General features: G+C 56.2%; 1 protein-coding gene across 50 annotated transcripts in view; it reads left to right on the top strand.

The window, feature by feature from the left end:
• Positions 1-397: 397 nt before the first annotated feature.
• The window catches only part of WDR86 (WD repeat domain 86), a 35,679-nt gene continuing 8,964 nt past the window's right edge, over positions 398-27,112 (top strand). For 15 of the 50 annotated variants that reach the window (XR_012433060.1, XR_010585946.2, XR_012433066.1 and 12 more), the window contains exons 1-6: positions 398-1,698; positions 9,087-9,134; positions 10,052-10,193; positions 14,545-14,965; positions 24,584-24,709; positions 25,444-25,579. Coding sequence is in view for 6 of the 50 variants with exons in the window: in XM_045388093.3 (XP_045244028.2) it covers positions 1,140-1,698; positions 9,087-9,134; positions 10,052-10,193; positions 14,545-14,965; positions 25,444-25,579 (1,306 nt within the window). In the remaining 44 variants the exon portion in view is untranslated. Of the gene's footprint in view, positions 1,699-9,086; positions 9,135-10,051; positions 10,194-14,544; positions 14,966-24,583; positions 24,710-25,443; positions 25,580-25,730; positions 25,855-27,112 lie in introns of all 50 variants that reach the window. The other 35 variants (XR_012433067.1, XR_012433077.1, XR_012433076.1 and 32 more) reach the window with 12 other exon arrangements.

Below are 27,112 nucleotides of genomic sequence, written 5' to 3'. Positions count from 1 at the left end.
CTCTTTGGCTGGATGACCCCAAATCTCGCCCTAACGCTTCTCCACTGGCCCCCTCTCCGGCACCTGCTAAGGAAGGGCCACGCTCCTTAAGCTGAGGCGCCAGCAGATTTACAAGTTTTGAGGGAAAACAACGTATTTCTCTGGTTAGGCCACTCAAGGCATAAAAGACCCAAGGCCCTGGGAGACCCCACGACGGGGCTTCCTTTTGGAGTCTGCATAGAGCAGAGCGTGCAGGGCTGGTCGTCCCGTTGCGGGCTGGCTCGCCAAAGACGCCCCTTCCTTGCCTTGCTCCCCCAGGCTCTTGAGAGAGCCCTGGAGAGTTCTGGAAATCCTGCTACCTTTAGGACCTGGGGGATCCGAGTGGGGGGGGGTCACCTTCCCCGCCCCCAGCGAAGTCGGCGCCGGAACTGCCCTAATGGAAACCAGCCGCCAGGCACTCCAGGAGGGCTCAGGCCGACCCTGGGGGCCATCAGAGATGCGCCAGGCCGAGGGAGCTCGCGGCGGCTGGAAGATGAACTTGACATCCCGGCTCCACCGACCCGTCAGCGGCTCGTCAGCGGCTCGCACCCCATCCCCACTCCGGCCGGACCAAAGTAGAATCCGGGGTGTGCACGTGATTTCCCAGGGAGGGCGGACTCGGGGCTTTCCCTGTCGCACCTTCCATCGGGGGACCGTCCCCAAGTCCCCGAGAGTCCCTCGGGCAGGATCCTTAGGGCTCAGAGCACAGGAGGACCTGGCTTGCCTGGTGGAGGCGAGCAGCCGAGGGGTCGGTGGAGCTGCGCCCCAAATGAGTTCCTGGCGCGCGGTTCTCCCCACCCGGACCCTTTGTCTGCCTCCTTCTCCCTCGTCCCGGGCCTAGGCTCAGGGGACCCAGGCGGCAGCGGCGGAGGTGGCAAAGGCAGAGCCCAGAGGCGCAGCCCTGACAGCTGGGAGGGTCTCACGTGGAGCCGTCCCCGGGATCCGCGCAGTGACGGCGGGGGTCGAGGGGGTGGGGTAGGCTGCGGGCGCGCGGGATGGGGGCTGGGGCGCAGCCCGAGAAGTGGGAGGGGATCGGGTGAGGGGTGGTCTCTGAGGAGGAGCCAGGCTGGACCTTATTGTTCCGCGCTCGGCCGGGGAGGGCGCGGGGCGTTCGGCTTCCCATGTTCCTCTCCCCGCCCCCGCCCCGTGGGCGCGAGAGGAGGCTGGGGGCTCCTTGTGCACCCGAGACGCCGCTGCCTGGCTCGCCGGGTGGGGTGTGGGTCCTCCGAGCGGTGCCGGGAAGGAGGTGCTCTCTGCCCGCGCTCCCAGGACTGGTCTACCCAGGGCGGGGGTCCGGAGTGGGCCGACCCCCGCAGCGCCCTGGGTTCGCGGGCCCAGAGGCTGGAGGCAGCGAGGAGCTAGGGTCCTTCACCCTCGTCACATGCCTCCCCAGGAGTCGGCGTCCCAGTTCCCCGCGATGGCCGCGGGCCGCTGCCGTACGGAGACGCCGCGCGGACTCCGGAGCGCCCCTTCCTAGCGGGGCGCAGCTCTTTCTTGTCCCCCGCCGGGCCAGCGGGATGGGAGGCGGAGGGTCGGTCCTGAAGGTCTGCGCGGACCACCGCGGGGGCATCAACTGGCTGAGCCTGAGCCCCGACGGGCAGCGCCTGCTGACGGGCAGCGAGGACGGCACGGCCCGGCTCTGGAGCACCGCCGACGGCCAGTGCTGCGCGCTCCTGCAAGGTAGACCCTCCCACCCCCTCCCTGCCCTCTTCGCCGTCGCTCACCGGCCCCAGACCGCGGACCCCAGCTCCGGCGCCCGCAGATCCCTTTCTAGAAGTCCAGCCCCGCTCATCCCCGCACACTCGCGGAAGAGCGTTTGTCTGGGCCCACCATCTGGCTATTGAGCTCTCGGCAGGGCAGGGTGAGGTCCGGGGGTGGAGTGCGGGTGCAGAGCAGGGTGCGGCCGGGGGGCGTCCGCTACAAAGGCGAAGATCATTTGTCAACCAGCGTCAGGAAATCTCCCTTGACAACAATGTTAACAAACAAAAAGTTAAACATATACCCCTTCTAAGCAAACCTTCCCTTGTCTCTAGGTGTTTTGTGGCCTCTTTGTGGCCAATTGTGCTCTTCTGGCATTTCCTGTTGACGACTATCGTAGTAATAATAGGGGCTTGTTAAGAGCCAGCGGTGCGGAGAAGTGTGCCGTCGTCACACTATGTTACCCCACATACAGACATGGAAGCAGGCTGGGAGTTAAGGAATTTGTCCAGGTCGCACAGCCAGTGAGGGGTAGATGGCAGTCTGAGCCCTCTCATTGCTGTAAACCCCGCCTGCATGCCTGTTGATTTCTATTTGTGTCCTGTACTCATTCAGGAGGTCAGTGTGCCTCGGGTTCACCTTCTCCTGGGCCTGTCCTGTGCACTGTGAGGTCCTTTCAGCTCTGACCCTCCTACCGCCCAGGTAGCACATGCAGTGGATGAGCCGGGAGGCTTTCTGTTGTGGGTAGTTCTTGATCACCGCCGGCTTTTCCATCATCATCATCAGTGAACTCTCTGTGACCTCTCTCAGGCCTTCCAACTTAGCTAGGATATTAGCCCCAATATTGGCTAATCCTGATACTGATGGTTTTAAATAAGAGCAGTTGACCAGGTGTGGTGGCTCACACTTGTAATCCCAGCACTTTGGGAGGCAAAGGCGGGTGGATCACCGGAGGTCAGGAGTTTGAGACCAGCCTGGCCAACATGATGAAACCCTGTGTCTAATAAAAATACAAAAAATTAGCCGGGCGTGGTGGGGGGGCGCCTGTATTCCAGCTACTGGAGAGACAGAAGCAGGAGAATCATTTGAACCCAGGAGGCAGAGGTTGCAGGGAGCTGAGATAGTGCCATTGCACTCTAGCCTGGGTGACAGAGCCAGACTCTGTCTCAAAAAAAAGAAATAGGGTAGATATTTCAAACCCAACAGGGATGACTTTTGGATTACCGGTTACTTGGGAGTTGGTGTGGATAATGGAGAGGTGGCCACAAACTAACCACATCGCCCCCAAACAGCCACACACACTTACAGGCATGCAACCAGGAACGGAAAATGTGAGGTCTTTTAGAAATGTTAAGTCCAGTTGGTATTGCTCCCAAACATAAGACTGTATTGGGAGTAGAGGGGTGGGTGGTGTTTCTGAAATGCGGATCCCCAGGCCTGGGATCCAGTGATGCAGTCCTCCGTGAATAGAGCTGTAGAATTGGCGTTTCTTGTTGTTGTTGTTTGAGATGGAGTTTCACTCTTGTTGCCCAGGCTGGAGTGCAGTGGCATGATCTTGGTACCCTGCAACCTCCGCCTCCTGGGTTCAAGCGATTCTCCTGCCTTTCTCCTGCCTCAGCCTCCTGAGTAGCTGGGATTACAGGCGCTCGCCACCATGCCTGGCTAATTTTTTTGTATTTTTATTAGACTTGGGGCTTCATCGTGCTGGCCAGGCTGGTCTTGAACTCCTGACCTCAGGTGATCCACCAGCCTTGGCCTTCCAAAGTGCTGAGATTACAGGTGTGAGCCACTGCGCCCAGCCTAGAATTGGCATTTCTAACAAGCTTTTGGGTGGTTCTTATGCACAGCTGGCCCCGGGAGCCCCTGGGCTGGGGATGATGGATTGTGGGAGCCCAGCTCATTAGGTGGGTTTTCTCCCCAGTGGGGGTCCAGGCTTTGCCAGACTGCCTGTGGCCTGGTGGGTCCTTGGCTTTGCCCCCATGGCAGCTCTGGAGCTTCACCAAGCCTCCAGGGCCTACCCTCCTGCCCAGCTCTGTGCCTGGCACCTGCGCTTCCTTCCTTCACACCCACTTTGGTGACCCTCACGGCTGCTTGTCCCCTTGAGGTACTTACACTCGCTTTCCAGGGAGGGTGCCCGATCTTCTGCCCTAATTGAGGGCAGGGCTGTCCCCACTCAAGCAGGAAACTGGAATGAAAGAACTGCAGCCCATTTTGCTAGGATTATTTTTGCTATTATATGGGTTGACATTTCAGAAATTTTCAAGGACGGGGACAGAGGTCATCTTTCTGTATCCTGAGATTCTGCTGATACACTCAACTTGTAAGAGTCATCGCGAGTGTGTGACAGTCCTTTGGTGTGGACCCCCAAGGAGAGCAAGGTCTTGCCAGTTCCTTTCTCCCGCAGGATTTTTTTTGTATCAGTGAAATATTAAAACGTCTTAACATTTGTTTAGTGCCCCATATTTTATAAATACACATCTCTGTGCTTTGTTATTGTGTAATGATAATCCTCACGACACTGAGGCGGGTGGGATTGACACCAGTTTACAGAGGAGAGTGGGAGGTGCAGATTCCTTAGCAGCACACGCGGCATTCCCGTTGTTTTCTAGATACCACCGACAATGGGGTGGGTGCTGTCGCCAACATCCCCGGAGGCGCGGTGCGGTTGCAGGACTCATCCAGGGTGCCGCAGCTGGTCTGTGGCAGAGAGGGCTTCTGAAGACTGCATGGCGCTTCTCTTACCCCAGATGCCACTGCAGGGGAAGTTGTGTCCGGACCACACGGTTGGTCTGTGGTGGCCCCATCCCTAGAAGCGTCCTCACTCTAAATCTAGATCTTTCCACTCCGGCTCCTTCCTGGTCCTTGCACAGCTCTGGCCCACAGGAGCCTGTGGTTGGCCAGTCCTGGATTTCTTGGGCAGAGCGGCTGGGGCTGGCGACTCCTAAGACCTCTCTAGAGGTCTTTCCTCTGGAGACCTCTGGCTGTGTTCATGGCAGCAGGGGCAGTCAGGGGCTGGCTCACAGTGAAAAAGGCTTCATTGCAATTACTCTGCAAAGAGAAGAATTACTTGCCACGTGCTTATCCCTGACCCCCTCTTTTTCAGGTTTATTCATTGGGTATCTCCTTACTTGGGGGCACTTTGTTGGTTTGGTGAGATGAGTGGCATTTTCCAAAATGGTGGTGCCTATCCTATCCTGTTCCAGTTGAGTAGGGGACTCAGCCTGAAGGTGGCAGCCCACTGTGGCTGTCCCACTCGCTTCCTCGGCTTCTAACATGAGGGGGCGGGGATTGTGTTTCATTTCCTGGGTACAACCGCACATTCCCATTTGCTGGGAGCCTGTGGTTTAGGAGATTCCCTGTGAAACCTGGCAGGAGAGCAGTGGCGGAGAAGACTGGGCTGAAGGAGGCCTGGAGCACACCAGTAACAAGAGCTACAGCAGCCTCACACGGCTTGGGGGCAAGTGACCGCTCCCACCGGAGAAGTCCAGAAAGCCAAGCTGCATAGGTCTTGGTTCAAAGTGGGGCCTTGCAGATTTGCTACAAGTCTCTGGTGGCCACTTCAGTGTCCATTTCAGCCATACTGTCGGTGCTTCTGGGCCCAGATGTCACCTGCCTCAGGGTCCCAGCACCCTCAAAACTGGATTCTAACAGGAGAGTTTAATAAAGGGACACTCTGCAAAATGCAGGTAGAGCATAGAAGAACCAGAGTGACTGTGGCTCAGACCAGCAAGGCTGCCACCTCTTCTGGGCCTGAGTCCGGGATGCAGCCGCTGCATCCTAGAAACAGCTGAGAGGGCTTCCTTCCAGGTTGGATGGCCACAGCCAGTCTGAGGGAGCCCTGCAGGGTCGGAGCTGGGGAAGGGGAACGTATCCTGACCTAGAGTCTCCACCTGCAGCTCCCACTTGTCCGAACCCACGGTGGGCTCCCTTTTATCTAACCCAGTGGGAGTCTTAGATAAGAGTGAGCACACTGTGGATTCATGTAGTTGGTGGGGGCAGGGTGGAAAAGAGGGGGATTGGGGAGCAGAGGAAGGCTCAGTCCTGGACGGCAGGCTCAGTGGGGCTTTCCCAAGTGAAAATAACCCCTTGTGCTACAAGGGCTGGAGTAAGCCAGGTCAGCAGTGCCATCCCTGCCCCGTGTGGCCACCAGGGCAGCTGTCCAGTCCGTTGTCTGAAGCTGGGACACAGGGAAGGGAGACACAGCTTCCATGCAAGTCTGGGGCAACAGGCCCACTGCAGCCCACCGCCAGCGGAGACCTGCCACCACCAGGTCTGAAGCTCTGAGCTGCTTTTCCTGCATGGGGTGGTGAGGGAGGGAGCAGTTTGACTTGCAACTTCCAGTGAGTCCTCAGGATGTGCAGGCGCTACCTTGGCAGAAAACTATCGGCCTCAGCATGTTCTTTGAACATAATAACTGCATCTTATCTGCATTCTTCATCCCTTCAGAAATATTTATTTTTAGTTTGGCTTTTTTGCTTATTCTGCACAATCCCTGCAGCCCCTGGAGGTACGATGAACCCGCCCTCCCCAACGCCTTCCCTCTTCGGTCCTGGGGTCCGCGGGGTTGGGGTGGGTGCCTCGTTGGGGTGAGGGCCTCAGCTCCAGGGGTGGCAGGCCTGGGTCCGTGTCCTCCGTGCTAGGGTGATCCCGCAGGCCTGGGCCAGTGGAGGCCTGGTTAGTATTCTGTGGAACATGGGGATTGGGGTTGGGGACATGCTCTGTTGGCCCGGCTCTGACCCGTGACTCACTTGGGTGTGTGTTCAGATGCGGGTGACTGCTTGGAAACCCAGGGGAAGAGCCTATCCACAGCAGAACCCTGACCGCTGTGGGCCTCTGCTGGCTCAGTGCCAGGCTCTGCCACAGGGCAGAGGGCAGAGGGCATCAGGGCAGCCTGGCCCAGTTCAGAAATGGAGGGTTTTTTTAACCTTCATCATTGCCTGTTTTCTTCAATCTTTGTATGTATTTACATTCTTATCAATTTGCCATCATCTGCATACATCCTTTATTCCTTACACACATCAGAAAGTGATCCCTCATTTCAGGTCTGCAGCATCTCTGGCTTCAGGCTTTAGTTCCACCACGTATAGATGCCACAGCTCACTAGCTGCCATTGGCTTTTAAGTGCTTTTCTTGACTTAACATACGACTCACTCCTGCACTTCACCTTCCTGTGACTGAGATGGGGCGGGAGCAGCTGGGCTTGGCATCAGCCCCACAGGATCCTTAGGCGGGTGCCCGGCACCTGAATGCCCACAGCACACCTTGACCGCCTTTCTATCCTGGGTGTCTCCAGCCTGGATCTCTCTGCTGAGCCCTGCTGGTGGCAGCAGGGAGGGTGGGACGAATCTGTTCCCAGGGAAAGTTTATTGACAATCTTAAAATATTTTATAAACCCTCTGGGGTTGGCAAAAATCTAGCCTGTGTTTTGGCAAACACATTGCCCTCAATGTTTAAGCCGACATGTATTTTAAAGGAAACAGAATCTGCAGTTTCTTCAAATGTTGACTTAATCCGTGCATTGTTTTCTTAGCAGCCTGGTATATGCCCTCCAGGGAGATGGGAAAACTTTTTTGTTAAATTATGTTTCTTAGAACTCAGGACGTTGTGTTTTTCCAAGAGTAACTGAACTTAAACTCAGGGGGTCGGGGGAAGGGGTGGATGTGAATTGGCTCGAAACTACCCAGGAATTTTAAATCCCTGTCTACCCAATACCAGCTGTCTAAATGAAATTTTAAAATTCTATCAACATTCTTAGTGTAATCAGTACATTCCCCCAAATGTGTGGATGTTTGAATTCGTCCATTGTCTCATCTGTAAAATGGCTCTTAGTTCTAACAGTCTTTTGATTTGACTTCCTGGTCCCTGAGTTCCTCAAATCCAGTTGGGCCTTCCTGTCCAACACGTTCTGCACCTGTGGGTTCATCCAACCACAGATGAAAAACATCCAGGAAGAAAAAAAAACTCCACAAGCCTCCAAAAAGCAAAATTTGGCTTCGCTGCTCACCGAGTACTACATTGAATCCACACGAGTGAAGTGATGTGTAGGCATGGCAGTGGCTGTCATAAGTAACCTAGAGATGAATTAAAGTATGCGGGAGGATTGCATAGGTTATGGGCAAATGCCACACCACAGGGACCTGAGCGTTGCGGAGTTTGGTATCTGCAGGGGATCCTGGAACTAATCCTTGATGGGTATTGGGGGACAACTGTGTACACACCATCTTTACCTGAAGGGAAGGCCCTACTAGCATCAGAGACCCTGAGGGCCCCCAGGGCTGCTAAGCAATGCCTGAGGCATGAACATTGATCTGGCAGCCAGGGCAATAGTCAAGCTATCTAACTGCACCCATGAGATAGAGTCCCAGCCAGCCGGTGGGGTAGCTCAGGTGCTGGGACCCCAGACATCGTGGCACGGCCCTTCACTCTTGGCCCTCCATTCTGGCCTCATCAGCCATCTGCTAAGCACTCAGACTCTGGCCTGGAGGCGCCCCGTGGAGCCAGCCCTGCATGCCTGCTCTCCCAGCCGCTGTTCTCCCTACAGACACCGAGTCACCCTCTTCCTGGTCCCCAGTGCTCAGGCACTGTGGTTGTATTCAGCGCCCATCTGGATAATCTAGGAAAATCTCCTCAGTCAAGGTCCTTAACCTCGTCACATCCACAAAGACCCCTTTCCAAGTAAGGTCACATTGACAGGTTCCAGGGATTAGGACCTGGTGTCTTGGGGCCGTCGTTCTGCCTACCACAGTATCTCTCCCCAGTGTAAGAAAAATAGTGAACATGCGCCGTTCCCTCTGCGGCTGCCTCTGTCCTCAGTCTGCGCTACATCCCGTGAGGCAGGCACTGTCCCCATCCCAGGTGAGGAAACGTGGAATGCAAAAGCTGAAAGGTTTGAAAAAGACTAAAAGAAGATGATAAAGAATGAGGAGGGAAGGAGATGAGGGAGGAAGGCAAAAGTGGAAGCCAAGGAAACAGGGTTTAAGGTGCAGGCGAGTACCCATGGATTGCTCCTGCTGCTGATGGCTGCTGTGAAACCTCAGTTCTTGTCTTCTTAGTTTAAAAGAATTGAAACGAGACACAGCAAAGGAGACGCAGCATAGAGCAATGTATTGCACAGGAGGAAGAATACCCTGAAAGTTAGGTGCAGAATAGACAGAATGCCCCGAGAGGGGAGTCAGGGTGGGCTGCCCATGAGGATGAGACAGCAGAGACCGGCTGGAGGAAGGATCCCTTTTTCGGAGTCTTACCTGATTATTCGTGAGCAGGTGGGGAAGGGGGTTGCTGGGAAGCATGTTCTGTGTGCACATGCACAGTGGCTGTGCATCCCTGTTCATACGTCACATGTCTCACTGGCATCTTACATCTCCATGCAGGGCTGTGTTTTTACTATTGTAATGAGCAGAGTGTCACTCTGAGGACAGGTAAAAATCAAAGTGCACGTGCTCTCTACAGGGGAAGTCCCTACTGGAGACAGCTTTGCTTGAATGAGCCTGCCTGCCATGCGAATCCTGGGGCTTACTGTGTTGACAGCGCAGTCGCCATGGTTGCTGCATCCTGAGGACATGGCTACTTCCCTGACTATCTGTCCTGCCTCACTGGTACCCCATGCTTCCTGAGAATCACTCAGACTGAAGTCACTCTTTAAAAAGGATGAGTTGAGGGCTGGGCACGGTGGCTCACACCTGTAATCCCAGCACTTTGGGAGGCCGAGGCAGGAGGATCACTTGAGGTCAGGAGTTCGAGACCAGCCTGGTCAACATGGCGAAAACCCATCTCTACTAAAAATACAAATAATTAGCCCGGTGTAGCAGCGGGCGCCTGTAATCCCAGCTACTCAGGAGGCTGAGGCAGGAGAATCACTTGAACCCGGGAGGCAGAGGTTGCAGTGAGCCCAGATCGTACCACTGTACTCCAGCCTTGTGTCAGAGTGAGACTCTGTCTCAAAAAAAACCAAAACAAAACAAATGCTAATTGACTCCAGCTTGTTTCAAACACTCTCTACATCCTGCTTTCTTCCCTTTCCAAACATTGTTCCCAGAAGAAAAGCAGCAGCTGGCATCCCCAGTATGCTCATCCCCAGTATGCTCATCCCCAGTATGCTCATCCCCACTATGCTCATCCCCAGTATGCTCATCCCCAGTATGCTCATCCCCAGTATGCTCATCCCCAGTATGCTCATCCCCAGTATGCTCATCCCCACTATGCTCATCCCCAGTATGCTCATCCCCAGTATGCGCATCCCCAGTATGCTCATCCCCAGTATGCTCATCCCCAGTATGCTCATCCCCAGTATGCTCATCCCCAGTATGCTCACATCTCTCCTGTCCCTCATTTGCAGGACACGAAAGCTATGTGACCTTCTGCCAGCTGGAGGATGAGGCCGCCTTCACGTGCAGCGCCGACTGCACCATCAGGAGGTGGGACGTGCTCACCGGGCAGTGTCTGCAGGTGTACCGAGGACACACGTCCATTGTGAACAGGTCAGCCTGGCTGGGGGCTTGAGCCAAGTCTCACCATGGGCCCCTGGTGGGGCTGAGGGGTCAGAGATATGGGCCCCTGCACGTGAGGGCCCTCAGCTCTCTGGGGAAGTAAAAACGTGAACAGCTGGGAGGTGGTCAGTAGCACCCAGTGACGTGGACCCAGGACAGGTAGCAAGCTCAGTGCCCACGGCTGCGTGTGGGGCAGGGAGGCAATGCCCATCCTCTGAACTGAGCCTAATGCTTTCCCCTTGGGGGCACAGCAGCTTCCCGCTGGGTGCAGGGAAAGGCACCAGAGCCTGCAGCTCATATGGATGGGGACAGATTCCGTAGGAAATGGTTTAATTGAGACCCGATGGTGGACAAAGGTTTACAGGAGGAGGAGCGTGGGGGATTGTTCTGAAGATGGAGTTGAGGGTATTTTTAAGCCTCTCCTTTCTTTGTGGCTGTGGAAAATATCCCAGCCCCTCCTTCTCAAGAAGGTTGGAATTGTTCCTTTCTCAATGAATTTGGGTCTGAGCTGAGCAATGGAAATTCCTTTGCTGATCAGATCAGTTGGACACTGTTGGAGTCACCTGTGGTGGTCGCCTCGGACTCCTGAGGGAAACCTCCTGGTGCCCCTCGGGCCTGGAAGCTGCACTGGAGGAGGGGCGCTGCCTGGAAGCTGACCCAAGTAAAGACAGGGTGGTGCAGGCTGGCACTGGGGGGGTCCTGAAGGTGGGGCTGGGGGCGCAGACCAGACAGGATGAACCCCGCCAGAGGGATGCTGCTGGTTGAGCTCTGACGGGAACCCCTACTCAGTGGACCAGCACAGGGGGGACAGGAAAGGCAGGGAGAGCCATCAGCCCAGCTCGCTGGAGTCCCAGATGGCTGTAGCCAGAACCGATAATCCATAGTCGGCGGGCAGGGAGCTGGGTGACACCCTGAGGAGGAGGCTGAAGGGATGTGGGGACTTCTTAGAGTGAATGGGGGGTATGCAGACATCAGGTAGGGTGCCCGATTGGCCCCAGCCTTCCTCAGCTGAAGCAGGTGAGGCCCTGAGACCTGCCCAGGCAGCCCACAAGGTGGTAAAGAAGGGGCCAGATAACTCAGGGCTCACAGCTCCACTGGCCTCTTCCCAGCACTCTGACTTCCCTGAGAAAGAAGTTTGCCAAGGAAGAGGAGAATGGGGCTGGGGAGCACCCTCCTATGAGTCAGGCAGAGGCTACGATGGGCTCAGCAGGGAGAAGGCCTGCCAGCAGTGACCAGTGGGCCCTCAGCTGCCAAACCCACAACTGTCAGATGCTTCTCAAAAGCAAAACTGGACCATTTAAGGTAGAAATCATGCTCGGCCAGGTTTACTCTTGCATGTGCACACACAACTGACACATGCACACACAACATACATATACACCATACACACAACTTACATACACATGCATACACAACATACATATACACCATACACACAACTGACACACATACACATGCATACACAACATACATATACACCATACACACAACTTATGTGCACACACACACAACATATACAACATACACACACACATACACACGTGCACACATACACAACATACATATACACTCATACACAAATTACATACACATACAACATGCATACAACATACATATACACAATACACACAACTTACACACATACACATGCATACACAACATACATATACACCGTACACACAACTTACATACACATGCATACACAACATACATATACACCATACACACAACTTACGTGCACACACACAATATACATATACAACATACACACAACTTACACATACGTGTACACATACACAACATATACACTCATACACAAATTACACACGTATACAACATGCACACAACATACATATACACCCATACAACTTACACATATGCACACACAACACACACATGCACACACATAGACACACAACTTACACAAGCAACAAAACATACACATATACACACAAAGTACATACAGGCACACATCACACACAGCACACATGCACGTGTACACACACACATACATATACACATGCACGCATGTACACATGTGCTCACAACACATACAAATACACACACTATTTTGGATCAGTCGCGGCTCCAAACCCACAGCTCTGTGTAGATATTGGCATGATTAAGTAACTGTCCTCATAAATCAGTGAGATCCCTGAGGAACTCACTTCCTCCCATGTTTTCAGAGCCAGGTCAGGCCTGTGAGCTTCGGGGTCACCGATGGCTCAGTGGCCTGGTGTCCCTGCCTTCTCACACCAGGCAGGACTCAGCCACCCCCTCCAGCCCCAAGGCCTCCCGCTGTGCCCTTCCTCCCACTACACCCTCTTCCTCCCACTACACCCTCTTCCTCCCGCACTTTGCCTCAGCAGCATCAAGGCATCATTTCCTTTAAAAATACATGTAGTCCCAGCTACTCGGGAGGCTGAAGCAGGAGAATCACTTGAACCTGGGAGGTGGAGGTTGCGGTGAGCTGAGGTCGTGTCACCGTGCTCCAGCCTTGGCAACAGAGTGAGACTGCATCTCAAAAACAAAACAAAACAAAAAAAACATTTCGTGAAAATCATCCTATCTGAGTCTTAGGGAAGAAGCCAGCTGGAAAGGGGTAGTTGGCATTTGAGTGCAGCCTGTGTTGTTGAGCTGCTTGTGGGAAGTGAGGAATGCTATTGGGACCCTGCGGAGGCGGGAGGCAGCAGGCTTGTCCCCTGAGTGGGTCTCCTGTCCACACCAGGCTGGCCGGCAAGCCCTTCTCGGGAGGGCGGGAGGAGCAGCAGGTCTGGCCGAGGTCCTGATTCAGGAGGGTCCCACCCTGGCAGGGATGCATCTTGCTCCAGCGCAGCCACGGCCACATCCCTTGGCGGTCTCCTCTTCTGGGGTGCAGGGCTTCTTACCAAGGGTGTGTGTGCAGACCCCCTGAGGTTCTGTGCAAAGCTCTGCACTGAATGTGCAGCTACTGCAAATGTGTGTTTTTCTGGGGAGCTCTTGGTTTTCATCAAAATGAAAATAAGAGTCGTGAATATTGTGTGGGGGCCTTGGTCTCCCATGGTCGGTCAGTTGCACTGCATGGACGTGTTGTAACCGAGCGAGTTAGAGAGAAACGCCGCACTTTGAGACGAATTCAGGAGTCCTTTATTAGCCGGCGACCGTGAGACGGCTAGTGCTCAAAATTCTCTCGTCCCGGAAGAAGGGGCTAGATTTTCTTTTATACTTTGGTTTAGAAAGGGGAGCGGGGGAGTCTAGCTGTAGCAATCTTCCAGAAGTAAAACAGGGAAAAAAGTTAAAAAGACAAATGGTTACAGGAAAGCAAACAATTCCAGGTGCCGGGGCTTTAAATCCATCACAAGGTTGGGCTTTGGGCGCTATCAACCGGACACAAACGCGGGGGCTTTCGGTACTATCGATCTGGCGAATTCCTGGGAACTGCAGATGTAGCTTGCCACAACATCAGTTAATTGCACAGCAATTATCAGTTAATTGCATTCTTTGATGTGCTGGGAGTCAGCTTGCACAAGTTAAGTCCTTGAGGAAGGGTGGGTAAGGAACCCTTAATGTCTTGCAAATGAAGGAGCCAAATGGAGTCCATCTGTCCAGCTTTCTCAGCTAAGAGAGAGTCAATTAGGTTAATACAAGTTAAGGTATCACAGACGGACTCTCTTGGCTACCCAACCCCCAGTTCCCAGCCCTGTGGCTGGAACCCTGTTGAGGCTGTGACCTCAGTCTGCATGGGGATTGCCATGAGGCTGGCAGCAGAGGCCGCCACTGGCTGTGGCATGATTCCTGGCTGTGCCTCCCACAAGCACCCCTGGGTGCACTATGGGAGTTCCCAGTGCTCTCCAGCCTCGCAGGGCCCTCATCTGAAGTGCCCCGGCCCAGCCCCTTGAGCCGGCCCTGTTCCCAGGGTGACCAGCATGTCCCACTCTGCCCTGGACTTTCTCAGTCTTAGGCTGAAAACCCTGCATCCCCAGAAGCTTTTCAACTCTGGGCAAGCTGGGAGGGCTGTGCTCCCCTACCTCCTCCCCCTACCCCCTACCCCTACCCCCTTCCCGCTGCTCCTGGAGAGCTGCTGTGGGGATGTTGGAGGGATCCCAGCAGAGTATATAAGCTTGGTCCCTGCTACAGGTACCTGCCTAGGGGCAGGCAAGGAAGGGTGGGCATGAGGGGAATCAGGGTGGCTTCCTGGAGGTGGGGGCAATTTGAGCTGGACTTTGGAAGGTGAGTGTGGCAAGCTGGGCAGACACAGGGAGAGGTTATTTTAGCTGCAGTGCTGAGCATGGCCCGTTGGGAGGCTGTGTGGATTCTGGAACCCGTGCCTTCTGATCCCTGACCCCTTCCCTCTTGCCCCCAGGATCCTGGTTGCCAACAACCAGCTCTTCAGCAGCTCCTACGACCGGACAGCTCGGGTCTGGAGCTTGGACAAGGGGCAGATATCCCGGGAGTTCCAGGGCCACCGAAACTGTGTGCTGCCTCTAGCCTACTCTGCCCCGTGGGACCTCCCCAGCGCTCCCTGTGTGGAGGAGGCCGTGGCTGGGGGGCTCCTGGTGACTGGCAGCACGGACGGCACGGCCAAGGTATGGCAGGTGGCCAGCGGCTGCTGCCACCAGACACTGCGGGGCCACACGGGCGCAGTGCTGTGCCTGGTGCTGGACACTCCCGGCCACACGGCCTTCACGGGTAGCACCGACGCCACCATCCGTGCCTGGGACATCCTGAGTGGGGAGCAGCTGCGGGTGTTCCGGGAGCACCAGGGCTCCGTCATCTGTCTGGAGGTGAGACTGTCCTGGTCCCCACCCAGCTGCCAGGGGAGCCCGGGTCACCCCCTGCACTGCCGCCCTGCCCTAGGTGTCCGTGATTCGGCTGCATAACAAAGCGCTGCAGATGGGGGCCTGGCAAGTGCCACAGAGGCCTCGCGGTCCTGGGGCTGGGAGTCCAAGATACAGGGTCCGCAGGATTGGTTTCTGGTGAGGCCTCTCCTTAACCTGTAAGCGCTGCTTTCTCCCTGTCCTCGTGTGTGTGTGTGTGTGTGTGTGTGTGTGTGTGTGTGTGTGTGTCCTAATATCTTCTTAGAAGGACACCAGTCATACTGGATTAGGGCCCCGTATGAACTCATTTTAACTCAACTGCCTCTTTAAAGACCCTCTTTCCACAAGGCCACATTCATAGGTACAGGGGCCAGGTAGGGCTGCAACATGTGAATCTGGGGTGGGCACGACGTAGCCTGTAACACTCAGCTTCTGGGTGTGCATGCTGGGCCGGGGCTGGGGCACATCCTGCCTGCAGGGCGCCTGGAGCAGGTGTTGACTGTTGTCCTGGTTTGTTGTTGTGCTGTCAGGCTGAACACCGGCAGCCTCCTGGGCTCCGTCCTCCTGGCCTGGGGACTGGAATGTGGCCTGTCATGCTGTAAGCCGACAACCAGGATAGAGGAAACACACAGCGCTGTAATGGTGTGGCCTTGTGGGATGTGGGGTTGCTGCCCCGTCTCTGCTGCCTCCCCTGGACAAGCCACCCAGCCTCTGTGGGCCTCAGTTTCCTCACATGTACAAGGAGGATTACACTCCTTAATTCCTAAATCCAAAAAATTCCAAAAAGTTCCAAAAAACAAAAAAATTTTTCTTAAGCTTGACATGAAAACTCTTGGTGGCAGAGTCTGGCCTGAAGAGACCTGTGACGGTGTGCGCTTCCGTCATCCAGTGCCTGAGGGTCCTCACACCTTTACTGCAGATGCAGGAGTGTGTCTGTAAGCCAAAAAATCCCGAAACGCGTGGTCCCAAGGTTTTGGATAAGGGATTATGGTGTGAAGTTGCCCCATCCGTGGGCTTGTGGAGATTTGGTGAATCAATGGAAGATGCATGGACAGTGCTGCCAGGCAGCCCTTAGCCGCCGCGACTGCAACCATCCTTGCTGCTGTTGTTGTGAAGGACCTAACGGTGTGCCTGGCCGGAGGACCTGTTGGGTGTGATCCCCCACGCTGGGGTCTAGATGTTCCCGGCTAGGTCTTGGCCAGCCTCTGCCCTGCTCCAGGGCGGGCCTGACTCCTGAGGCAAGTGGTTGGGGTGCATTGCTGCCAGCACCTGGTGCTCAGTGAAGCCGCAGAAGATGTGAGGGACAGACTCCGGGCGACAGGGCTGGAGTTGGGGCAGCCCTGAGCAGGCGTTGCTGTGCTCAACCCCACAGGAGAGCCAGGCCAGGGACCCCATTTGGGGTTCTGGGGGTAAGGGCAGCCCCGGGGCTCTAAGACCAGGGGAGCAGGGAAGGGCTCACTTTCACGTGGAAGGAGGGTCACCCGGTCCCTGAGATGCTGGGTGGGGCACGTAAACCCCACGTCTCTAACTCAGCTCCCACCTGAGGACATTGGGATGGGTGGACAAAGAGAAGGAAATCAGCAAATGCTGCGAGATGAGGGGCTTGGGAGGGCAGCTCGTTGTGGGGAAGGGGCACAGCGGTACAGGCCCAGCTCACAGGGTCTGTCTGCACAGGTTTCCCTTGGCCTCAGCCCCACCTCTGGTGATAAGAATGTTTCTGTTTCTTGATCTCCTGTTTTCAGGAAGGAAGAGGTCAGGGTGCGCTGCTCACATCTGTTTTTCACGTTCGTTTAACTCGACATCATCCTTATGTTAAAGGGGCGTGTTTTGGGGAGCACACTCCACCACTCTTCACGCTCCCCAGCCTCCCTCCGTGTCCTTACTTGTCAGATGATGGTGGGGATAACAGCTCTCCTAGTCTCCCAGCATCCCCGTGAGAGTCGGCACTAGTGGCCGAGACTCGTAAAGAGCTGGGGGCATCTGAGGCCTCTTTCCTGGCAGGCAGTTCCATGGCGGGCAGTGTGGAGTGAGGCTGAGACCTCCCCACCTGGCTCATGTCTGTGCTCTGAGCTTGCTGGGGCAGGGGGTCGGGAGGGGAAGGGGCCGGGAGTTCGCTGGGAGGCCTGTCCCAGGTGGAGCTGGTGACTCGCCCTCATGTCGCCAATGAAAGAGAGGAACAGCCCAGGCATAGAGGCATAGAGAAAGGACATACCAGCACTGTCCTTCCAGGTGACAGCTGCCCCTACCCCAGGGGTGACGGGATCCCCCAGGTTCGCTCCCCAGGCTATTCCGTACGGTCTCTGTGCTGTTCTTCCCGGAGAGTGGGAGCATAGGGTGTCCTGGCAGAGAGTCAGGAAGGCAAAAGGAGAGAGTGCAGGGGGGCCAGCTCCCACCCCACACACCCGTGTGCACACACAGGCATAGGCGCACACACTCCACATGCACACGCATGATATGCGTGTGAACGCACACCCCACAGGCACACATGCACACATGTGTGAACACTGCACAGACACAAGCCACACACGTATATGCATGCCCACGAACATGCCACGCAGGCACACATGTCGACGGGTGTGAAGAGAGAGCCCCTGAGGGGCAGAGGCTCTGGCTGTGGACTCTGCCTTTGTTTTCTTTCCCTTTGAAACTTAGGCAGCCCCACAAAGCAATTTGAATGGGAAGAGGAGTGGGGACAGAAGGTGCCCATGGGAACAGCCAGGGACAGCCTGGCCCAGGTGGCCAGTAGGGCTCAGCCCTAGCAGAAGGGTGGGGTGCAGGGAGCCAGGACTGAGGAATGGGGAGCTATGGAGATGGGCAGGGCTGCCATGAGGGCTGAGATCCCCTAGGAATGCACTGGGGGTGGGAGGTTCTGGGAGGTGGAGGTGAGCCTCTCAGGACCATTAGGTCTCGTACAGACAGAAGGAAGGCAAGAAGGCAAGGAAGGACCTAGCAGGCGCCTGGGTAGCAGCCCCACGGTGTGCAGGGTGCACAGCCTGTGACAGGCCTGGAAGATCCCTGGGCGGCCGGAGGCCCCAGAGTCTCAACTTCTGGTAGTGGCAGGGGTGGAGTTTGCCTCCTCTATTAGACTTGGCCTCCCCACCTGGGAGCCAGGCCCGCGGGATGAGCGAGTGAATGGGCGGCGCTCCACAGGGGTCAGAAGCTGCAGGAGGCATGGGCAAGGCCACTCCCTGGGTGGGGGCTTCAGGGGTTACATGTTCTCCACACAGGGATGCTCTCATGGTCGAGCACTCTGGGGCTTTACCCCTGTAAAACAAACCCTAAGTTCCAGCGTAAGTCCCCTTCAGGGAGGGGGTTCCTGTTCCCTGATGAGGAGTCAGTGGCGGCTGGGTGGGGGTCAAGGTGTATGAGAGGCTTGGGGAGCGGGGGGCACATGGAGAGAGGGCCTTGCTGGCCGGCTGGATGGGGGCGTGCAGGCAGGAGAGGGGACATGGCCCAGGCCTGGGTACAGGGGAGCATCAGGCTGCAGTATAGGCTGGGGCCCCCGGTCAGAGCTGGGGTCCAGGACGTCCAGTCTTGGGGAGCACATGGCTGGCTCCAGCCTGGCTGTTGCGTCTCAGCTGGGCACTCCTTGCCCTGCCCTGAGCATCCGAAGGGGCTGGCAGAAGGAAGGCAGCACACGCCTTTGCAAAAAGAGCAGCTGGCACTGAAGGCATCCAAACGTCTGGTGGTTTGGTCGCTGCTCAGGTGGTCACTAAGGTAACTATTCAGTGACAGCCCGCTTCACTGGGGAAGGCCTGGTGGCTGAGGTAGAAGAAGGGCCCCCATTGCCCAGGACGGTGGGATAAGGTGTCAGCCTCACGGTGCACTGGAGGGGGCCGAGGAGGAGGGGCGTCCCTGTCCTTTGAGTTCTAGATTCTAGGTAGACAAGGGTTTCTTTCAGTTTGTTCCCACCATCTCCCTAATTGTTCAGCACCTTCTTAACCCTTGGGAAATCTGTTGGGTGACATTTTGGTGCATCTGAGTGTGTTGTGACATTGCCCACGTTTAAGAGTCCCTCTTTCTCCCCACCACAGGGTGGGGAAGGCACCTTTTCCCACTCCTCCAGATCTGCCTCTTGAAAAGGACTGTCAGGCCCCAGAGCCGGTGCTCAGAGAAGCAGAATCCAGTCAGCCCCTCGGCCTCGCTCGGGCTCCCAGCTCACTCAGCTGCGTGTGGGGACCATGCGGCCCACAGAAGGGACCATCTTGCCTTTCTCTTCCCTTGTATATGATTTCTTTCACCTGACACCACTCAGAACATTGGAGTTTTGCAGGGGTTAGAGGCTGCTGTCTTACAAGCTAGGTTTGACTGGGGCAATGGGACATTTCTCACACTGTCCTAAACACAGATTCAGGGGCAGGGAGCCAGGGCAGGAGGCCGGCCTCATGAGCAGATCTGGGAAGCAGGACTTCTGGGTCTGGCATCCCCTAGCCCTCGACAGTCCCCGCCCCCACGGGTGGCTTTGTCAGCTCTCCCTCCTGCCCTCTGTGGCTTCTCTGACAGAAGGCCATCGCCGCCACAGCCTTTGTCAGACGGGCTGGAAGTGTGGCTCATGATCTGCCTTTCCAGAAGGGCCTGATTGGCCCTCTCGGGTCCAGGAAGCACAAGAGGGGGACCCACAGGATCAGCTGGGGCCTCCCTTTCAACCATTTTCAGTGTTTACTCAGTGGCGTGAAGCACGTTCACGGTGTTGTGCAAGCATCATACCATGATTTCCAGACTTTTCCATCAGCCCAAATCAGAACTCTGTTCCCCATCAAACACTGACTCTGACTCCCCACTGCCCGGGCACCTGCCCTTCTGCTTTGTGTCTCTGAATTTGATGACTCTGGGTCCTCACGTGAGTGGAGTCTTGCAGGATCTGTCCTTTCCTGTCTGGCTTATTTCATGAGCGTAAGATCTTCAGGGTTCATCTGTGTTGTGGCGTATGGTGGGATTCTCTCCTTTTTCCGTGGCTGATAAATATTCCCTGGTGTGTGGACACCACGTTTCGCTTATCCGTCACCTGCTGATAGACACACGGGTTGCTTTCACCTTTCACCTGTTGTGAATGGGTGGACGGGATCTGGTGCATCCTGCCTTCAGTTCTCAGGCATGTGCCTGCCAGTAGGACTGCAGATGACTTGGTAATTCTCTGCTCAGCTTTTTGAGGAACTGCCAAAGTGAAATGACTCTTAAGGTGCGTGTAGAGGGAAAGGGACGGGAGGTGGGCACCGTACCATCCCTTCTGCCCGCAGCCTCAGGACGCTGTGCAACTTCCCGAGGCCCCCTGACTGTGGTGGGGGGGCTCCCTTTTCACAATCTGCCAAGTGAGGACATACAATGGCTGCCCCTGGGGCGGCCAGATGGGGTCCTGATGTGGGGGGTGTGCAGTGAGCTCCGGCTTTGGTCTGTTTCACTGGGAGAGCTCCGTCGTTGAGGGCCGAACCGGGGACTTTTCATCTCCTCCCCTCTAGCTCCTTCCCTGCTCCACAGCCTGGCCCTGTGAGTGCTCCATCCACCCCAGCTCTGACTGTCCCTTGGTTCGTGGCACCAGGGCTGGCCATTACATCCCACACGCTCTTGCATTTCAATCCTTTTGCGGCTCCTGCCCCATGGCCTGCCTGGGACCCTCACTCTGCCTCAGTGCTCTGCTGGGCTGGAGATTATGCATTCTCCAGCGTGGCTCTCAGATGGCCAGCGTGGCTCACCGACACCCCCATCCACAAACTGCTCTCAGGAACGTGGCACCTGCACACAGGTCTGTGTGGCTCCTCCACCACAGCCCAGAAACCCTGTGAAGCAGGTGGCACCGTTGCCATCTGAGAGTGAAGCACAGACCTGCTTGTTGCTTTTCTCTGCTCTTGGCGTGCAGTCGGGGTCACTGACCCGTGGTCTATGACACCTTATCTCCTTCCCCTACCTCCAAATGAGAGAGGCCTCATGCTCACCTCCAGGCATCCGTCTCCTGTGCATACAGGCCTGGTGAGTGCCCCCTGCCCCGTGCAGGGAGGAGCGGGCAAATTCCTTCCAGGTGCCCTTGAGAGTCCTGGGCCCCCACAGTGGCTTTGCGAGCCCCAGTGTGTCACCTCTGAAATCGTTTTGCTGAAGAAGCGTGTGTGCTTGCAAGTCAAGAGGCAAGGGAGAGAGTGGCTGAGGTTTCCTGGTGGGCCAAGTGTGGGGCGTCTGCTGGGACCTGAGTGAGCCGCCCGGTGATGGTGCGTTTGACCGAGCTGTGGTGTCTGCACCACCCACATCACACATGTCAGGCTTCTTTGGTTTGTAGAGATAAACACATGGATAGCCTTTCCAGAGGCTGGGGAGGAAAAGAGGACACTGTGCAGTTTCACAGAGTCTTGGTCCATTGCAGCTCCTATAACAAAATACCTTGGACTGGAGGGCCAGGCACGGTGGCTCACGCCTGTTATCCCAGCACTTTGGGAGGCTGAGGTGGGTGGATCACCTGAGACCTGAGTTCCAAGACCAGCCTAGGCAATATGGAGAAACCTCATCTCAAAAACAAAACAAAACAAACAAACAAAAAGTGCAGAACACCTTTGACTGGGTAATTTATAAGTAATAGAAATGTATTTCTCACTGTTTCAGAGGCTGGGAAATCCAAGGTCAAGGTGCCAGCACATTCTATGTCTGGTGGTGGCTGCTCTTGCCACATCCTTCATCTTGGATGAAGGGACAGACAAGCTCCCTCCAGCCCTTTTATAAAAGGGAACTCATCCCATTTATGAGGCGGGGCCCTCATGACCACTTCACTTCCTAATGCTGTCACAGGGGGAGTTAAGTTCACTTTACTTCCTAATGCTGTCACAGCGGGGGTTAAGTTCCAGCATGAATTTGGGGGGTACCGACATTCAGACCGTAGCTTCATATACCCCGCCTCCTACTGTCAGCCTGGGGACCAGGTGGCCACAAAGCATCCTCCTTGCTTCCCTGGAGCCTGTGGCCCCCTCCAAGTTGGCCAAGAGCAGAGGTGAGGTCCCAAGAAACCACCATGCCCAGAGGGGCCTCTGCCTCCCTCGCTTTTTACAGGATTGCATGCAGGGTTGAGCCCACTGACCTCAGGGGTCCCAGAAGCAGGTAGGGACAAAGCCAGGAGCACACAGGCCTCCTTTGGAGATGGTTGGGCTAGAGGTGGTGTGAGGACCTGCTTCTAAGTGACAAACCCAAGGTCAGAAAGCCAGGAGGCACCCTGTCGGTGGTGGCCCCTGCGCTGCAGGGCGGCCTCACCCCTGCTCTTTGAGGGATCGCCCAGGTTCTGGGCTTGACCAGGGGTCCTTGTAAAGGAGGAGAGACAGAGCCTGTGCCCTGTCCCTTCATGGTTTTACAGGGATGTTTTAAACATTTTAGTTATAAAACATTTCAAATGTAAATTGTAAAAAGTAACTAAAACAGACACCTAGGCACCCACTTTTGAAATGAGATAGCAACATTGTGATTTTAAAGAAACGAAGCATTTCAAATCCAGCCAGAGAAAAGAAAGACCTCCCCGATCCTTCCGTGAGCCTGAGGCTGTGGCCGGTGGGGACCACAGCAAGGATGTTGTGGGGCAGTCTCTGGCTGCAAAAGCCCTGTGGTGCCAGTTCATGAGTCTCACCCAACCCCGAGGAGCTGGCGGGCAGAGACTGCACCTGCATTTTAGGGATGGGCAGGGGTTACCATGTTCAGACCCTGGGCTGTGTGCGCGCGCACAGCAGTGCATCAGCCCTTGTGGCCTCCTTAGCGGGAGGTCCTTGTTTCTCATGTTGCACATGAGACAGTGGAAGCTTGGAGAAGACGAGTAATTTGGCCACGTCTCATAGCTGCTGAGGGGTGGAGGCAGGATTTGAACCCAAGACTGTGCATCTGTGAGCCCCGTGCCTGTGAGCACCACAGCGTGTGCAGGGCTGTCACCAGGCGGGTGGCGCGTCCCCCGACACTCTTGCTTGGGAGGAGGATCTCGGAGGATCTGCTGCTCTGGAGCCTGCCAGGCCCTGTGCGGCCTCCTCCCACGCCTGCTGGGCTGCCTTGGAACCCGGGGAGCTGGAGGCCCGCATCTGTGTCCTCAGCAGTGGAGCCCCAGGCCGGTGCCCTCTCCTGCTTCTGCTTGGTTGGATCTCATCGCCGGGAAACTCCTCAGAGCCACCGTGGCTGCGAGGAGCCCTCAGTATCATCCTGCCTTCCCCCTTGGCTCAGGCCTCCCTGGGCCACCTCGCTCTCCCTGTCCTGTTAGGAAACCAGCTAGTGGGAACAGCAAGGCCTCCACAGGCTGAGGACCCTGGGGCTGGGAGCGCCCCCTCGGCCTGTGTGGCTCTGGCTCGTGCTCGGCAGGGTGCTTCTGGGAGGGCTAAACACAGTGCTCACAGGCCCGGTGTGGTGAGGGCTGGCTGCCAGACAGCAGGAGGGCCTTCCCTTTGTCCTCTCCCGCCCTGGACACCCAGCGAGCCTCCCTGGTGCGGGGCTGAGCAGCACAGAGGTGTGGGGCTACGAAGCTCTCCAGTCCTTGGGGGTCTCTGTCTGAAACGTTCCGCCCTTGCCCACTCCTCTCATTAGAGTCCGAGAGGCTCTGTGACTGACTGGGACTCGAGGACAGGGAGCCTGGCTGGCCCTGGAGCCGGCCACGTGGTGGGGAGATGGCCAGGAAATGCTGCGCTGGCGGTGGTCAGCCTGGCCTCCAGGATGCAGACACGGCGCGGGCCGGGGGTGGTGCGAAGAGGGGTCCTGGGCTTCCACTTGCCCGTGAAGGAAAAGGGAGGATCACGGTACAAGGGCTTTCTGGGCAAGGAGGACTTGTAGGAACCCTGGGAGGAAGGCACGTGCCCAGGTGTCCTGGGGCAGCAGTGTGGACACAGGTGTGTGGAGTGGAAACCAGAAGGTAGGGCCAGGGAAGCCAGGCCCTGCAGGGCCTCCGGGCACCAGGCGGGGAGGGGTGGTCTTTCTCAGGAAGCGGAGGGGCTGTCGAAGACTGTGAGCGGCTGACTGTGTGCCTGGCAGGCTCAAGAAGGTCCATTTGTCCTTCCTGCTGCTGTCCACGTTACTGGCAGGAACTGTGCTCCTGGGTGGTGCAGACGGCTGAGGTCTGAGTGCAGGAATGTTCTGGAACCCTGCCAAAGCTGACATGGGCAGGTGGGCAGTCACACACATCCCTGTCCTTGGGGAGGGGACCATCCAGTTAGGGAGGCCGCCTGGGCTGGGGCCCACCATAACCCCAGCAGGGCTTCAGCGCAGGGCCTGAGGGAGGGCAGGCCACTGTCCACAGGAAGCACCCACAGCCTCTGCCTCCCAGAGGCCACGCTGTGCTCCTTGTGGTTCCACTGCCCTCTCTGGCCACAGTGATTGGCCCAAGGCCAGTTAACTCCTTTGACCTGGGCTGTGGCCTGGGTCGTGGAAGCCCTTTCCTCCACGATTTGAACAGGGAGATAATATGGGGGACCGACAGCGGAAAGTGACCCAGAGCGTGGTTGTGAGGGGAAAGTTAGGAGGGACATGTTCGGGATGCTAGTGGCCAGCGTGGACTGCCTGCCTGCCAGTGGGCCCACTGCCTGCTGACCACAAGGGAAGCGCACTGCGTGCCTGACCTGCTTCTGACTCCTGGTTCCTGGGCCCCAGCAGTGGTGGCAGGTGGCCTCTCTGGGGCATGAAGCCTGCGCCTGTCTCCTGTGCCATCACGCCAGGTCACTGCAGCTGTGGAGCCTGCCTCTCCGCCCTTGCCTTCTCGTCTGTGACTCTGCTGACCAGGTGCTGGCTGGGAATGCTCTTGGCTGGGTGGTGTTTAGTCTAGGGAAATTTACAGAATTATTTTTAATAGTTTCTGCACTTCCCTGGGGCTGCTACTCCTGTCCATCTTGGCGAGGGCCTCTTCCCTTGTCTCCTGGGCCCTTTCTGTGCTTCCTGTGAAACAGCAGCATCAGACAGCTGGGGTGAACCTGTCTCCTAGGCCCTCTTCTCGCTGTGAGCCCCATGAGCAGGGGGAGCAGTGACCCCGTGACAGCCCCCAGCTGTCAGCTCCAGTCCTGGCAGAAGTCTCCCTCACACCCTCGCTCAGGGCTTTCTCTGTCCTGTCTGTCCGTCTGAAGCATGTGAAAGCCCTTCTCTGGAAGCCCTTTCCTCAGCCAGCAAGAGCAAGCAGTTAAGTGCCTGTACCCCACACACCCCCTGGAGGAAGGGGCAGTCCACATCCTAATCCTCAGGGGAAGCAGCTGAGGGGCAGAGTGCCAGGGACTGGCTCAGGGCAGTGTGGGGCTGAGCGGCCAGCCCTGTCGGAGCACTGGCTGTCCCATGGGGCAGGAGGAGCCGCCTGCTTTTGGGTGCTGAAGCGGGCAGTCTGGTGGGGCCTGTGGCGGGGCCATTCCAGGCTCACCCACGGTTTCACCATTGAGACCTGTACACACCCCTTTCCCCCCTATAGAGGGAGAAATCTGGGGTGCTTCAGAGCTGCCCCAGCTGCCAACCCTCCCTGCTCCTCCTCGCAGCTGGTGAACCGATTCGTGTACTCTGGCAGTGCGGACAGGACCGTCAAGTGCTGGCTGGCAGACACGGGGGAGTGTGTGCGCACGTTCACGGCCCACAGACGCAACGTGAGCGCCCTCAAGTACCACGCGGGCACCTGTAAGTGACTTGGCCCGGCACGACCCGCGCCACCCCAGCCTGGCTTCTCCTCCCTGCTTCTTTACTTCCTATGCGATTTTCCCTCATTGAGCCTCGGCTGCCAATCATCAATGTCCAATGGCAGTGCCCCGTCCTTCTCCACACACCCCAGGCCTGCAGCTGGTTTGCAGAGAAGGTCCAAATAAGGGTTTGGTGGTTCCTCCCCACCTTTCTCCAGGACAGCCTGGGAGACTGGACTGCTGGGAGGGTCTCGGCTCAAAAGCACGTCCCAAAAGGTACATCTTAATTTTCCAAGTGAGACAGTGGGTACCCCTTAATCCAGCCACCTCGAGGACCACATGGGTTTGGCCTCACTTGGCCTTAGGATTTGTATGCAGGGAAGAGAAAATCTAGGTAGCTGTGGTTCCAATGAGGTAGTGGTTTATTTTCTCTCAGGTAGAAGAATTTCAGAGGCTGATGGTCTAGGCTGGAATGAGTGGCTCCACAAAGTAATCAGGCACCCAACTTTCTTCTGTCACTCTGCTTCGTCATCCTTAGCACAGACCTTCTATCTTTAAAGAAGCCTCATGATTCAAGATAGCTGCTACAGTGTCTGCCATCGTGTCATGTTTTAGGCAGGAAGGGAGAGAGGATGGAAGGGTGAAAGGACGCGTCTTCTAGAGAGGATGGAAGGGTGAAAGGATGCGTCTTCTAGCTGAGTTGGTCCCTTTAAGATCTTTCCTGGAAGCTTCATCCAAGGGCTTCCACATACCTCTCTGTCACCGTTCTGTCTGCAAGAGATAGTGAATCATAAAGTCTTTTATTTGAGGAATTTGATGCCAAGATGGAATCAGGGTTATTTTGGAAAGAAAGAAGGGCAAAATGGCTTGTTGAACAGGCAATGAGCTGTCTGTCCTACAGGTCTCAAATTGTCACACACCCGGGCCATTTGGCTCTGCCTCTGGGAGGGAGGAGACGGGGTGGGGGAAGAGTCACAGTGGAATATTCAAGTTGACCTCACAGCAAAGGTGTTGGAGGAAGATAGAATGCAGATATCTGAAAATAGATCCTGACATGCCCTCAGGATTCAGGTGTCTGACAGGGAAAAATTATTTTTCGTTTGTTCCTGTGTCCAAGCTTGGAAGTGTGGTTACGGCTCTACTCCCAAGTCTGGGTCCTCTAATTGAACACGAGGAAGGTTCTACTTTCGAAGGTTCTACTTTCAAAAGCTCTGGCGGGTGGCCGCCTAGAACACCTCCCCATGCAGCTGGGGCATGGAGGCTGCAGGGAAAGCGGAGCCTGCAGCCCACTGTTGCCCATCTCGGTTCTTGGTCTTGGCCAGCAAGGCTATGGGATGACCAGACTTTGTTTTTGATCCTCTTCCCACCCACGGGGAGCTCAGCAGCCACACTGGGTTTTCCAGGCCATGTCCATTTGTCTCTGAGTTTGGGGGGGGAAGGCAGAAAGGGGCTAGAAAGAGACCCAGAGATGAAACTTCTCCTCTGGGGCCATTCACTCTATAGTTTTTTAAAGAAAGGCTGGAACAGGCTGGGC

This window comes from Macaca fascicularis, chromosome 3 (assembly GCF_037993035.2).
Source record: "Macaca fascicularis isolate 582-1 chromosome 3, T2T-MFA8v1.1".
Classification (NCBI taxonomy): Eukaryota; Metazoa; Chordata; class Mammalia; order Primates; family Cercopithecidae; genus Macaca; species Macaca fascicularis.
Note: the sequence above shows the minus strand (reverse complement) of the source record. Positions and strands in the feature narration are given on the sequence as shown.